This window comes from Myodes glareolus, chromosome 13 (assembly GCF_982192425.1).
Source record: "Myodes glareolus chromosome 13, mMyoGla1.1, whole genome shotgun sequence".
NCBI classification, from domain to species: Eukaryota; Metazoa; Chordata; class Mammalia; order Rodentia; family Cricetidae; genus Myodes; species Myodes glareolus.
In genome coordinates this window covers 8,222,261-8,237,956 of record NC_142038.1, presented here as the reverse complement: position 1 = coordinate 8,237,956, position 15,696 = coordinate 8,222,261, and the positions used below count along the sequence as shown (strand labels likewise).

The following is a 15,696-nucleotide window of genomic DNA, read 5'->3' as shown; positions in this document are numbered from 1 at the left end:
TGAGGGTTAGTGGTGGTGCATCTGAAGCCACTGTCTGTCGGCATGTCAGCGCTCCAGCTACTTCTTGCTTTTTGGTTATGTGGCTCCCTTCCTGCAGAATGGTATATTCAAAACTGCTTTCTGCCCTCTCGTCTTTTGACTTGTTATTATCTAATCCCAAACACTAAGACTGCTTGTACCTGAGAAGCACTGTTTAGGGTTAAAAGCAGCACCAACTGAAGGGATTTTTGGGTTTTAGAATCTTACTTTGATGAACTGAAATTTCACAATGGAAAACGGGCAGCTGTAATTAAGAATTTCATCCTTGTTTTTTAAAAAAGGAAATCAACATTTTAAAGAGGTCTAATGTCATAAAACATCTACATATTAACAACAGCAGGCAGCCAGAGACAGACATTGAAAGTCTGCTTTTGGGAATGACTAGGACAACTCAGGCCACAACCTTGCTTATCAACACTACTGCTGGCTCCAATGCCTAAAGCACCTTAGGGCCCAGACATACACTATACAACTTCCCAGCAACCCCCTACAGAGGCTCTGTCACCTGGACTCCTGACAATCTCCCCAACCTCCCCCCTGCCTTCCAGAAGGATCTGGCCCCACTGAAGGTAGTCAAGTGAGCTTTGAAAAAAAAAAAAAAAAACACCACCACCAACAACAACAAAACAGGAAGAAAAGCTCTTGATAGAAGTGGAAGACTTGGTGCATCCCCGTAGGGAACACCAACCAAATAAGACACTTCCCTTCAACTCATGAGGTCAGAGGAAAGGCTGGCAGCAAAGAACAGTCCGGCCAACCACACTCCTTGCAGGCCAAACACTCCTGAGTAAAGGGCCTCTGCCTTGCTCCAAGCTCGGGCATACTCTGCCTAAGCGTGAGCCTGTGCAAAGAGAAAGGTCAAATGCTATAGAAAACACAGTCTCCAACCACGGGAAGACAATTACATGAATGATTTTAAGTTTATGTAATTGAATATTATTCCGTAAACTTTTCTGGGTTTTGTTGTTTGTAAACACAATAGATTTTTCTATATTGGTTTTACTAAAAATGACCTACCAATTCTAACACTAACCTATAAATTTATTAGATTTTCTATTTATTTGCTAATAAGTACTTTGCTGTCTGCCTCCTCCCCTCCACCAGACCCCTAGTTTTTGGTAGTACCAGGGATTAAATCTAGGGTCTTTCACATGCCGGCCGAGCCCTCGACACTAAGCCATGGCCCCAGCCATGGTTTACTTTTTCTCCTAAGGCAGGGTCTTACTAAAGTGCTCAGGATGGCTTTGTACTTACTCTGTAGTCCAGAAGACCTTGGATTTGCAATTCCTCCTGCCTCAACACCCACCCTTTCACCAAGCAGCTAGGATTACATCCTCCTTTTCTTAACCTTTGACCTTTTCCTTGCTTTTAGACATGAGCTAGTAATTCAAGTATGAAATTGACAGTGTTATCTTTTTGTTGCTCCTAGTCTTGGGGAAAAGCTTTAAATGTCCTACTGATAAGTGCTAATGCTTGCTTGCTACATATTATAAGATTACATGCTGGGAGTTTCCCTTTCTAGAGTAAAAACAGTTTACCTACCCTCACCTCTAGTTTGCTAATGAACTTCATATGTATATATTGAACTGATATTCATCAAAAGCTTTACTGAGTTGGTGGGGGTCCCTGGGTTTTCTCTTCTTATAGTAATGCTGTAATTTATAGTAATAGATTACTGAATTCAAATAAGCCCTGCGGCTGGACCACATTTATCTAGGGCCTCACACATTATATTCTTGTTGATTACAGGGCTTCAAACAGCAAAGTTAAGGGCATCTCATTCATTCAAGTTTTATTATGAGCTTTCCTTCTAAAATCATAAATAGGTAAATGACTTCTGTCTCAAACCTGTTAGGCTTTATCTACTATTGTATACTTCATTGTGACTTTCTCCTTAACTTGTACAGAGTTTTAAATATTGAACATTACAAGATTTGGCACTTTATTTAGAAATTTTAGATTGACATGAAAGAGATACTTTTTTTCCTTTTTTGTTCTCTCCTGGCCTTTCTGAGACTTCAGTTTTCTACCAATAAAATGCCCTCTCTACATTCTTGTATCTGAAAAAGTGAGGTTATATTATACAAAATATAATGATAAAAATACTCATAAATTATTTTGGGCTAGTGGTAGGAGATCCTTCTGAAGATGACTTTTAAAAATTTTTAGATGGGGTGGGTGAGATGGCTCAGCAGATAGAGGCACCTACTGCCAAACTCGGTGACTTGAGTTCAATCCCAGAGCCCATATGGTGGAAGGAGAAAACTGACTCCCTAAGTGGTCCTCTGATTTCCATGCATGTAAAGAAGCATGCACATGCACCTACTACCCTCAGAAAATAAGTAATAAATAAAGGTGAAAATTAAAAAAATGCTTCCAAGTGATAAAAATTATTTCTTCTGGGTCTGATTTAATGGCTTATATTTCCTGAAGAATTTTTCTATTGCTTGCATTTAAAAGCTGCTGACAATAAGAAGCTGATATTCCATTATGATATTTTAAAATATCATCATTGTAGCTTTGCTCTACTTGCTTGTATCTGTTTTGTTTTTGTTTTATTTTTTCCAGATTCTACCTTCAAGTTGTACTTATATTTATTGAGTCTTTTCTAAAGTCTGGCCAGCTGAATGGTGCTGTTCTATCTTTACAGCTATTTATTTCTAAAAAGAAGGAATCTTGTTGTGTTACCTAGGCTGGCCTTGAATGTAGACTCAAGGGGCTCTCTCCTGCTTTCTGAGCAAGCAGCTGGGCCTGCAGATGTGCACCATCACGCTCCACCTGCTTCTGAATACCACACCACTGTTTTCTGTTCTCATCTTTAGAATCTCTTCCCAATGTCATCGACTTTTACTGCTCTTAAGATTAAATTTTATTTTCTCTTTTTCTTGATCCAGGTCTTTCTATATAGTCCTAGATGCCTGGTACTCACTATGTAGATCAGGATGGCCTCAAACTCGCAGAGATCCACCTTTCTCTGCATGAGTGCTAGAATAAAAGGCATATGCTACCAAGTCGTCTTTTTTTTTTTTAATTAAAAACACAAGTGCCTTGAATATTCCACAGGTGAAGATACCAAGTGATTCTGTGTGCTATTTCTGTTGCATTCCTAACTTTGACCATTTCTGATGTTAGGTAAAGACAGCAATGATTCTATGTGCTATTTGCACTGTGTTCCTAACTTTGACCATTTCTGATGTTAGGTAAAGACAGCAATGATTCTATGTGCTATTTGCAATGTGTTCCTAACTTTCATGGTAATTTCTGCCATTACCGCAAGTAGGCATGTACTTGCGTACTTGAACAAGGAGTTCAAGGCATGAACTCCTTGGAGTTCACTGAGACTCAACTAAGGTCTAGTTCATTCCAGTCTGCCTTAGTTTCCCACACTCACTAGCTAAAAACATTCTCTAGGTGGCAGATAAATATATTAGTCTACTCCATGAGATCAACGCTATTCAGACTTTAGTTTAGCTGGTTCCTGCCTGTTTGGATGATCAATTAATTACTTAAAGTGATGATGCTAACATTTCCTCCTATGTTAGCAGATACTGTAATTTTCTCCTGCATCACTTTGTGCTTGTACATAGAGGCCTTTAAAGTGATGTGGGAGTTCCCTCTGTATGCTGTGATTACCATTAATGGATAAAAAAACTGCCTTGGACATATAGCAGGGCAGAACTTAGCTAGGCGAGGAAAACTAAACAGAATGCTGGGAGAAAGAAGGGTAGAGTCACAGAGAAGCCATGGAGCCGCCGGAGACAGATGCTGGGAACTTTAGCTGGTACGCCACAGCCACGTGGTGATACAGATTAAAAGAAGAGGGTTAAATGAATATGTAAGAGTTAGCCAATAAGAAGGTAGAGCTATTGGGCCAGGCAGTGATTTAATTAATACAGTTTCTGTGTGATTATTTAGGGTCTAAGCTAGCCGGACGGCTGGGAACTAAAAGCGGCTCCATGCAACATTAAAGCACATATGTACTTCAAACTTGTATTAGTAAAGTTCCCTCTTTCTTAAATAGTGCTTTTTATTGTAGAGTCTATCTTGTTTAATGTTCAGGAAGAAACCAGGTGGTTTTTTTTTTTAATTCCTAGTTACCATTGTATTTTACCTTTTTCTTTTTCTTCTTCTCTTCTTCTTCTTCTTCTTCTTCTTCTTCTTCTTCTTCTTCTTCTTCTTCTTCTTCTTCTTCTTCTTCTTCTTCCTTCTCCTTCTTCCTCTTCCTCTTCTTCTTCCTCCTCCTCCTTTTTTTCTTTTACAGCTAAGTTATTTTTCTTTAAGTGTTAGGTGGTTTAATTTTTTTTTTATCAATCTTAGTACCAATAAACATTAGAGACTCCTTTTTTTTTCCTTCTGTGTGTTTTAGTCCTTCATTAATATGATTTGAAGTCTCTCCATGCTCATACATCTATCTCTTGTTTTCACTGTTGGTTGGGGCTCTGGACAGTATGACAACCCACACTTACCACTGTCTGGCTATTTTTAAAATTAATTTTTGAGACAGTATTTCACTATGTACTCCAGATGGGCCTTCAACTCATAACTCTACCGAGTCAGTCTCCTGCTTGCAGGTGTGTACCACCAGGTGGCCCTAAGTTCTACTGTAAAAAAGTTCACTCTTGTGAGTATTTTAACTAAATATTTTGCTTTTGTTAACCAAACCAAAGTGATCAGCATCATTTTATAATCCTCCCATGTAGCTATGCAAACATTTCTTTTGGGAAGGAAAAGGAGCAGAAATATAACTTCTGAGAAGTGCAGCACATGCTTTTCAACCATACAGTCTGTTTATAATGTGGTACCCTACGCCATCCCTGCCCAAAGCAAAAGGAGTTGCTATCCTGTGCATGTTAAACTGCGAAAGCCTAGTTGTGGGCACATACTATCAATTGACTTAGGTCTTCTCTCCTGTATTTTCACACCAAGTGTCTAACTGTTGCTGAGACACAAGACACTGGGGTTATGCCTTCAACTAAACTCTCTTAAGGACTCACAATTTTCCTGAAGGTTCTCCCAGGCTGTTTGTGATCTTTTGCTCAGGTCATTACTCTGATTATAATGCTGGAGATTTGGTTTTAGTGCCTCTATCAGCAAGACTAGGCAGCTCATAGTTTGGGGTAATTTTACCCTGTAGTCTCCCACCTGTAACTCTGATGGACTGGCTCCTGAACAAATGCTGCCTGTGAACACTGAACAGCAGTGCATTCATGTTCAGTGCCTTTTTTCTTGTCTCTGTCAGCCCAAGCATACTAGCTATGCAGTACCACCTCTCCAGACTCTGGTATGGAGAGTTCTTCCCTCTGTATGGCTCATCCTTCAATATGCATGGTAGTGACTTCCTCCTTGCTCCAGATCTTTTCAAGTTTGAAATGCTATACACTTTTGCTAGCATTGCCATAGATTGAAATCTTTTACAAATTTTCTGTCAGCTGAGTAGAATTGGGAAAGAAAACTCCTAACCCATTTCCTCAGTCTAGTTCTGATGTGGGATGTCTTCCAGTATATGGTTATATTGTTTTTTTCTTTTTATTGGTTGATGAACAAATCTGTTTCAGCCTATGGTTTAGCAGAGTAAAGCGAGATGGAAAATCCGAACAGAGAAAGAGAGAGAATAGGTGAAGTCAGGGAGAGCCATGTAGCCGACAAAGGAGAAAGGATAATTATGGGTAAGTCACAGCATTGTGGCAATACATAGATTAATTGAAATCGGTTAACTTAAGATGTAAGAGCTAGCTAAAAATATGCCTGAGCCACTGGCCCAAATATGTTGTAATTAGTTTCTGTGTGATTATTTGGGTCTGGGCAGCCGGGAAATGAAAGCACAGTTTCCATTTACATAGTTTCTTGAAGTAGGAACCTCTAGGTCATCTGCACTTATGAGCACCAACCTTTCTTGATTTTCTCCACCTGGTACTGTACTGAAATCCAAGCAAAAAATTCTCAAACTGGACCCTGAGTTACACTAAACTTATAGATTCCCCATGGGAGTTAACATCTGCATAATGCTAAATTTATATTCATCAAATGTTTGGTTATAGTTCTGGTGATGTCATTGTTCATACTTGCCATCCAGGTCTCTTGGTTCATAGCAACATTTCTGACAGCATGCTGCTGTGACAGAAGCTCTGTTTCCCACTTACACCCTGCCATTTGTTTCTGATGTAATATTCTAATTGTTATCAGGTGGCCATCCTAGTCATCACATCTGTAAATATGTATTCTTCCTGGTTATATACCTGCTTTTATTTCCCATCTTTTTACAAATGGAAATCATTCTATAACAATGTTAAATTATGTTGTGAGTGTATTTGCATTCTTTGTAGTTTAACTAGAAACTAATACAAATCAAAGAAGGTGCTGGAACATATTTGGGATGTTTTATTTAATTATGCTGTGTATGTTGCTTTTACTATGTTGTTCACTAACACCAGAAATTTAAATCATTATCTTTTATTTAATACACTATATATTACTAAGAATTCTTTAATAGAAAGAACAACAAATAAGGACAACACAGAAAGGGATAAATAGGTGTAGTAATCTGCATTGGAGGTACTAATGTTAAAACACTGAATTTACACAACTTCTAACAACTCAAGCAAGGATCATCCTACAATAAACAAATACACACTTTGCTCTTAAACCACTAGAGAGGTACATAACTGTAGTGAGAAAACAGCTTGTGAGAATAATATTGAATTGTAAAATTCAATATAATACATAAAATAAACTAAAATATAAAGCTATAGCAAAGATACAGTTCACTAACTTTAAAGGAAGTAAAGGTATGAAAGAATGGAGATTCATTCATATAAAGTTTTCAAAAGTTGAGTCTGGAAACCTATAAATCCAGCATTCAATTATGATACATATCATGTGGGAACAGAATATTTCTGATGTTATCTGGTCCACTGAAAGACAAATAGAAATGAACAGTACCTGTTTTGTCTGTCAGTAAGTACACCAGGCGTCCAAGTTCCTCTGGTATTGTGCTTGTCCGAACAACTGTCCCAGGAATATTCTCATCTTTCATAATCATCCATCCATATGCTGCTTTGCCCATGTCCAAGTTTACCCGCAGGCTGTAAATGAGACCAACATGATGCTCAGTGAGGCCAGACCTATATAACATCCACACCCAATACACAAATTTTAATTTCTATAGAAATAAATATTGGATTTCAGACTTTAAAATAAAGGACTTATGCATATTTAAGGAAACAAATGCTCAAATGATTTCATAATCTAGATATGTTTACAGGTAATAGTTGGGTGGATAATTCCTTTCACATAAGTTACAGTATGAGCTGTAAGAGAAGCAGACAACTTGTTCTTAGTACCCCATTAACACACAGAGTACTGTGGGCATAAAAAGGGAAATCAAGCAAGTGTTACTGTGAGAAAATATGTGAAATAGGTCTTGAGGCATCTGGAATAGGTGCTTTGTTTCTAGTGGTTTTTTAATATTAAATATTTTGTAATATTACATATTTAAAATCTAAAAGTAGTAGACTATATTAGATGGCCTCTGGAAGATCTTCCGGGCTTTACTTAAAGGGTAACTATATAGGAACACACTCTAAACTGCCCACTGAAGGAAACAGTATGAGCACACCTATTACATGCCAACTCAAACATGCTCATCTCTTCCTAACTAAACTATGGAAACTCAGCAGATAAGACTGTGTACAAAATGGGTGTGAAACTGCTATTCATCAACCATTTATGACCTATCAGCATTATAAGTCACATGGCTCAATCGATTAATAAATACACTTTTGAAAGACAGTATTTAGGAATCAGTTAGTGGCAAATTAAGAAGCATCAAATCAGCATGACTTCATTAATGTATCTGTAAGATTCACACCTTAAAAATAGGAATGACATTAATGACATTAAATTGGCATTACTGTGCATGTCTTTTCAGCCAGCACCTTCCCATTTTTTGGCTACTTATACCCTGGTTAAAAGAGTGAAGTAAACTAACAAATGGCAATAGTCTTTAAGCTGAAGGGAAAGAAAATGGATCCTAGGAAGGCCCAGCGGCCTGGTGCAGGTCTACCATTGTGTGGGTCTGCAGCCCAGGATCTGTGAGAAGCTGCCAAATTACTCAATGTTAAGTATCAAGCAGTGTGAGGGATCTTTGTGCTGATGGGTGTAAAATCACAATACCTTCCAGGTGGGTTGAGGTCAAAGAGGGCATTTGGAGAAGAAATACAAAATATTTCCCATAGATTTTTATTTGATTTGGGCTTTAAAACAGACTTTTTTTTTGGGGGGGGGGTTTCAAAACTGGGTTTCTCTGCAGCTTTGGAGCCTGTCCTGGAATCAGCTCTTGTAGACCAGGCTGGTCTTGAACTCACAGAGATCCACCTGCCTCTGCCTTGGAGTACTGGGATTAAAGGCATGCACCACCACCACCCACCTGGCTTAAAACAGATTCTTTTAATTTATTTATTTATTGATTGATTGATTGATTGATTCATTAAAAATTTCCACCGCCTCCCCTCCTCCCATTTCCCTCCCATTCCCCCCTCTCCCCCTCCCTCTCCAGTCCTAAGAGAAGTTAGAGTGCCCTGCCCTGTGGGAAGTCCAAGGCCCTCCCCCAACTCTATCCAGGTCTAGGAAGGTGTTCACCCAAACAGACTAGGCTCCCAAAAAGCCAGTACATGCGGTAGAATCAAAACCCAGTGCCATTGTCCTTGGCTTCTCAGTCAGCCCTCATTGTCAGCCATATTCAGAGAGTCTGGTCTGATCACATGCTCGTTCAGTCCCAGTCCAGCTGACCTTGGTGAGCTTCCATTAGATCAGTCCCATCGTCTCAGTGGGTAAACGCACCCCTCGCAGTCCTGACTTCCTTACTCATGTTCTCCCTCCTTCTGCTCTTCATCTGGACCTTCTTTAGGAATAAGAGAAATAAAGACCACAGGCCCTTGTTGAAATAAACACAGACAGAAGCTGGGAGGAAACCGAGCCTGTGAGGTGGGCCAGTTAAGGGAAGACACGTCCTGTGTCTAATTGACAGGGAGATGGACAGCTGTCAAATTTTCCATGGCTCTGATCACTTGACTCAGAGACCTGCACACTAGAAAAGCACAGCCATTTGCTTGTGTGTGGGTCAAGTTGTTTTGGAAAATGTCACCCGCTGGGCTGTTGTTTTCTGTCCTCAGCTTATGGTCTGTCACCAGGTTCATGTTATAAAGAACCGAAGAAGCTCACCAAGATTCTTTTGTGCACTGTTCTTTAAGAATCATGAGCAATCTATGCCATCGAAGTTACAGAAATGCGTTAGTTCACAGAACACCATATTATAAAAAAATTACTCCTGGGCCAGTTTCAGTGGAATACAGACATTCCCTTAAAGAACATACAGAATTGTGGAAGCTGGTGGCAAAGAGGAGAATAAACACCTTTTAGAGAATAAACAGATGTACGGAGCGTAGAACACAAACTCATCACTAAAAACGACTCCGCAAAATAGAACAACACTCCCATACAAGGATTACAGCTGCACATGTACCATGATCTATGTTGTGAATTTGGTCAAATGCGAAAGGAATAATTTGCTTTTAATGCGAAGTCTCTAAGGCACTCACACTCTACAGGAGCAGAGTAATGGCTGTCACTACACTGACTTGACTTAGTAATGCCCTGACTGTACAGACTTTTATGCAGGGAGGTGCTAACTCTGACATGCTTTGTAACCCATTACATAAACATGTTAGATGGTAGCAGATACCAGATGCATTCCAAGTCCATTCTACTGCTAGTTTACTAACCATGACCCTGTTAGCAGACCTATCCCAGGTAGAACACGACAGTTTGTCTTCAGCTGGTTCACTGAGCCAGGGCACAGCTGTGACTGTACTATCATACAGTATGAGAGACGAGTCACCTTAAATGAGCAGTCTGTCAGGGGTGCTGCCAATAGGAATGCATATAAAGACGTTTGTTTTTGCAATTGTAGGAAATTTGAGGTGGATTTCAAGATGTAAACTGCCTTCATTTTTGTTCAAACAGTCTAGTCCCACAGCTACAAATCCCTGAAGAAGAAACTTAGTCTGAATACATTTCAAGTGCATTTTCCCCAAAATACACAATACAATTTCACTTAGGCCCCAGGATGCTTGCTATATTTAAGCTCTAATTTGTTACAATTAAACCTCAGCACTTATCACTGCCAGGTGAGGCGAGTCCCCAGCCCGCCTGAAAAACACACGCAATTCTCCTTGGGGAACGAATCTACCTGAAATAATTCACATGCCAATTCTAATCTGAGCAAAAGAAAAGCCATTTTCATCAGAACTTTTTATCCAAATGCAATCAACACCACTTCCTACAAAAACTAAGGCAGAAGGACACTGAGTTTTCACCTGACATCTTCCTGCATGTTTCATTCTGATGATATACTGCAAGCAGCAGCAGGCAGAACCAAAAGCTTTCTGCAATACAGCAGTGAACGCTGTCATCTCAGGACCAGTTGAGCCCCTCCTGGCCTTGGGATCAGCACTGCTACCTGAGGGACCTCTAACCTTAGTAAGCAGGAGGACAGCAGTCAGCAAGGCTACTGCCTCCTCCTCCTGCTCAGAGTGCTCTACCACAGCCACTGGCTACACCTCCAGTTCCGGTCAGGGTCTCTCAGTATGGCCTGGCTAGATTTAAATTTGCTTTGGTAGATCTCCAACTCTTTATCCTTCTGCCCTAGTCTCTGAGTAGCTAAACTGTTAGAATTACAGCCCTGTGTCACCAAGCCCAGCTAAATGTGTTAGTCCAGGTATAGAACTTGAAATCCTATTGTCACTGTTCCCAACAATCTACCTACTAGCAAATATCAGCATGGCTCAACCTTTCTGTTTAATGTGTATAACCTAGTTAGCATGAACTCATGCCAACTTACCCTACTAAATTCTGACAACTGTCTTCTATGCTCCAAATGGAAGAAGTCAGGCTAATATTTGATGCTAGGTATAACTTGTGTCAATTTCTAATTTTCACATATGTCAGTTCTGTGATCTCTTACTAAAGGCTGACTTGATTCTAGTGGTCAACCAAGGTTTCAAAAGAAAGTAGACCTTGGGTCAAGCAGGATTGCTCAGTGGGAAAAGTATTTGTAGAGCAAGCCTGACAAGTGAATCAGATCCCTAGGACCCACATGGTGGAAGGAGTAAACCAACTCCCAGTAGCTGTTCTCCCATTTCACATACAGATCAGGGTGTGCATAACCCAACAAAGAAATGCATTTTTCAAAGGTTTTAGAAGTACCACAATCAAATTAAGAGTTCAATGGGATATTAAAATTCAAACTGACAGAGAAGTGAGTATAGCAAGAGTCCAGTGCAATGAGTACAGAGCAGCACAGGCACAGCCTTATGTGCTAGTTTACGTCTGGCCGTCCTTCTGCTCCATTGGGAACAGACTTCAACATCCCCAGTGGACACTTGGAACCACAGACTGGACCAACTCTAGGTATGTTATGTTTCTTCTGATATGTAATACCTAGTGAAATTTTTTTATTGATTTTTATTGAGCTCTACATTTTTCTCTGCTTCCCTCCCTGCCTCTCCCCTCCCTTTCAACCCTCTCTCAAGGTTCCTATGTTCTCAATTTACTCAGGAGATCTTGTCTTTTTCTAATTCCCAGTAGATTAGATAAACTAGCCATAATATTTAAGAATAACAATGAAATATAATTATAACAATGTTATATAATAAAAGTAACAAGAATGTGGTCTTTTCCAGAATGTTTGATTGGGTATTTAAATTTTCAGACCATAGTTGGTTATGGTGAGTGAAACTAAACTAGAAAGTGAAGGTCTGTGCAAGTGGGGCTGGTGACCAACCTCATTGCATGAAGAAAGGAAACTAGGGGAGGCGGGTAGAGTTCTGCTCTGGGAACAATAGTCGGTGTGCACCCAGCAATGCAAACTCTTAGCTTCTTGACTACAAAGCCAGAGATCTCAGCCTCCGATGTGGTATGAGCTTGATTGTGTTTTGTTTCTGCAACTTCATCAAAGCAGGGAGCTACTGGCAAATCAACCACACAGACTTGGGTGGAGCCTTGCCAGCCTGTACAAGCCTTCAGTCCATCAGAACAGCTGTGTGAGACCCACATGTTACCACCCCTGGACATCATTCACAGTGGCTTCCATAGCTAACACCTTCCCATCACAAACAGCTGTGTGAGACCCACATGCCCAGCCTGGAAATCACCCACAGTGGCCTCCGTAGCTCACACCTTTCCTACGCTGCCCCACCCTAAAATCACTGGCTTGTTACATCATCTCATTTTGCAAGTGTATGAAGTAATCACAGAACGTATAGCTTTTGGATTTGAGCTTTTATACTCAACAAGACACTTGGTATGGTGTGAATGTTTCCTTACATTTTACTTTTAAGGCAAATATACACAAATTATGTATATTTTATATACCAATGATAACTAAAATTAAAGTATATTACTCACAATGGCAAAAAACTATAAAGTGTTTGAGATAAATATATACCCTAAAATAATACTGGCAGAAAATGTAAAAGATCTAAATAATGTTCATAAAGCCAGGTTTCATGGCACATGACTAATTTTGGAACTTTGGAGAGTGAACAGTAAGGTTGAAAGTTCAAGGTCAGCCTCAATTACATAGTGAATTCAAGGTTAAGGTTAACCTAGTATACATGAAATTCTGTGTCAAAGATGTTCCTAAGTTATACAATGGATGGTATCAGGGCGACAGTTATTTGTAAATAGCTCTATAAATTCAAATATAATTCCAGTTAAAATCTCAATATAGTGCTTTACTGAAATTAAAAGTGTGTATCAAATAGCTCTAAGCTCCTTTCAATTTTGTTTATCTTTTCCCTTTTTTGAAATAATTTGTTCTCACATAACATATCCTGAGTAGTTTCCCTTTCCTCTACTTTTCGTAGTTTTTCCTTTTCTTCCCAGCCAGATTCACTCTCTTTCTCTCATTAGAAAACAAACAAGCTTTTAAGTGATAATAAAATAAGATAAAAACGAAAACTACCATACTGAAATTGGACAGAGAGAAGAAAAAGAGTACAAGAGAAAGAACAAGAAACAGAGACCCACTCATTCTCACAATAAGGAGCCTCATAGAAAAGACTAACTGGAAGCCCTAATCTATATGCAGAGGACCTGGTGCAGACCCTGCAGGCCCTGTGCATGCTGCTTCAGTCTCTGTGAGTTCATCGGAGCTTTGACCATATTGATTTAGAAGGCCTTGTTCTCTTGGCGTCCTCCATCCCCTCTGGCTCTCATACTCTTTCCACCTCCTCTTCCACAGGCTTCCCTAAGCCCTGAGGGGAGGGATTTGATGAATATCCTGTTTAGAGTTGCCTGTTCCAAGGTCTCTTATGTCTGGCTGTGGGTTTCTGTATTTGTTCCCATCTGTTGAAGGAGGAAGCTTCTCCAGTGATGGCTGAGCAAGGCACTGATCTATGAGTATGGCAGAATGTCATTAGGAGTTATTTTATTGTTACTTTTTTTTTTAAGAACAGTAGTATTTGGTTTTACTTTAGATCCCTGGGTTATCTAGTCTCAGGTTCTTGGTCACCAAAGTAGTGTCAGATATGGGTTCCATCTCATGGAATGGGTCTGAAGTCAAAGCAGGTATTGGTGGGTTATTCTCATAAACTTTGTGCCACCACTGCACTAATATATTTTGAAGGCAGGACTCCACTGTCAAGCCCAGGGTTAGTAGATGGGCTGGTGTTATCTTTCGGTAGCACTGAGAGGCCCTTCCTGTATCAAAGATACTAGCATGTACTGGTAAAGGCACTGTGTAGGCACCAGCTCCACTTCTGCATGTTCAATGAGTTGTGTAGATGATGTCTTCAGCAATGGGGACTTGCCAGTAGTTTGTGGAAAGCAACCTATAGTCTTTGCAACAGTCTGGATTGTTTGGGAACTCCCATGGAGCCCCTTAAGCTAACAACTCAATTAGATACAACCCATTCTTGGTACCAGAAGCATCATTTGGTGACAAGAGTTGGTTAGCTGGGCCTCTGTCCTCCTCATTATTCGGTGATTACAGTTAGATCGTGTGTGTGTGTGTGTGTGTGTGTGTGTGTGTGTGTGTGTGTAGGAAGCCTCTACTGTATTAGATTTCCATATACTCCTAAATGGCCTTTTATTTTAGCTTCATTCTCTCCTCACATCCATATTCCTTCCCTTGTCCCTCTTTTCCTTCCCCTCCCTGTTTGACCTTCCCATTACAGCCATCCCCCATACCTTTCCTAGGGAGATTTATCTGTCCTGTAACTAGTCACTTACTCCATACCCAACCTCTAGTTCTATGGATTATACTTTGGTTACCACTTACTTAACAGCTAACATCCACATATAAATGAATACATACCATATTTTCCTTTCTAGGTCTAGGATAGCTCATTCAGGAACACCTCAAGATGTCTGACTCATTTTTTTTTCTCCCTAACATCATCCACTTACCTGCAAATTTCATCCTTTTTTTTAATGGCAAAATAATACTTCATTTTGTAAATATACCACATTTCCTTTATCAATTCTTCTGTTGAGGAACACCTAAGCTGTTTTCAACTTCTGGCTTATGAATAGAGTAGTAATGAACAAAGTTTCTTCCCTGTGATAGGAAGAAGCGTTCTTTGGGTAGATGCCCAAGAATGGTATAGTTGGATCTTGAGGTAGATCGAGTTCCTTCTTCTTGAGGAACTGCTGTGTTGATTTCCATAGTGGCTATTCAAGTTTGAACTCCCACCACCATGTATAAGTGTCCGTCCCCCGTATTCCATATACTTAACAACATGAGTTGTCACTTGTCTTATATTAGCCATTTATAGTACTTAGCCATTTTAAGTACTATATTGAATAGGTATGGAGAGAGTGGACAACCTTGTGTTGTTCCTGATTTAATGGAGTTGCATCTCTCTATTCAGTTCGGTGTTGTCTATGGCTTTCTATAAAGTGCCATTAATTGTGCTAGGCAAGTCCCTTGAATTTCTAATCTCTCTAAGACTTTTATCATGAAAAGATGCTGTATTTCATCAAAGCCCTTTTCTGAATCTAATAGGTGATGCATGTTTTTTTCTTCCTTTCAGTTTGTTTATATGTTGGACTACATATCTTGATTTACATGTGTTGAAACACTTGTGGAAAGAAACCTTCTTGATCATGGTAGATTTTTTTTCTGATGTGCTCTTGGATTCAGTTTGGATTTATTGAGAATTTTGGCATTTACATTCACAAGGGAAACTGGCCTGTAATTCTCTGTTGGGTCATTATGTGGCTTGAGTTTCAGTGCAATTATGGCCTTGTAAAACAACTGGACAATGTTCCTTCTGTTTCATTTTGTGGAACAATTTGAGTAGTATTAGTATTAATTACTAATTTGAAAGTCTTCTTTGAAAGTCTGGTAGAATTCTGTGCTAAAACCATCTGGTCCTGGACTTTCTTTTGGTTGGGGCACTGTTAATTATTGCTCCTATTTCACTAGTGCTTATAGGTCTGTTTAAATGTTTGTCTCAATGGATGGAGCTAGAAAATATCATATTGAGTGAGGTAATCCAGACCCAGAAAGACAAATATCATATGTACTCACTCATAAGTGGTTTTTAAAATATAAAGCAAAGAAAACCAGCCTACAATTCACAATCCCAGAGAACC

At 39.6% G+C, this 15,696-nt stretch overlaps 1 protein-coding gene across 7 annotated transcripts in view; it reads right to left on the bottom strand.

The window, feature by feature from the left end:
• Atp9b (ATPase phospholipid transporting 9B) overlaps window positions 1-15,696 on the bottom strand; it is a 218,779-nt gene that overhangs the window by 58,432 nt on the left and 144,651 nt on the right. For all 7 annotated transcript variants that reach the window (XM_085676363.2, XM_085676368.2, XM_085676362.2 and 4 more), the window contains one exon: window positions 6,979-7,121. In XM_085676363.2, the coding sequence (XP_085532489.1) occupies window positions 6,979-7,121 (143 nt within the window). The remainder of the gene's footprint in view (window positions 1-6,978; window positions 7,122-15,696) is intronic.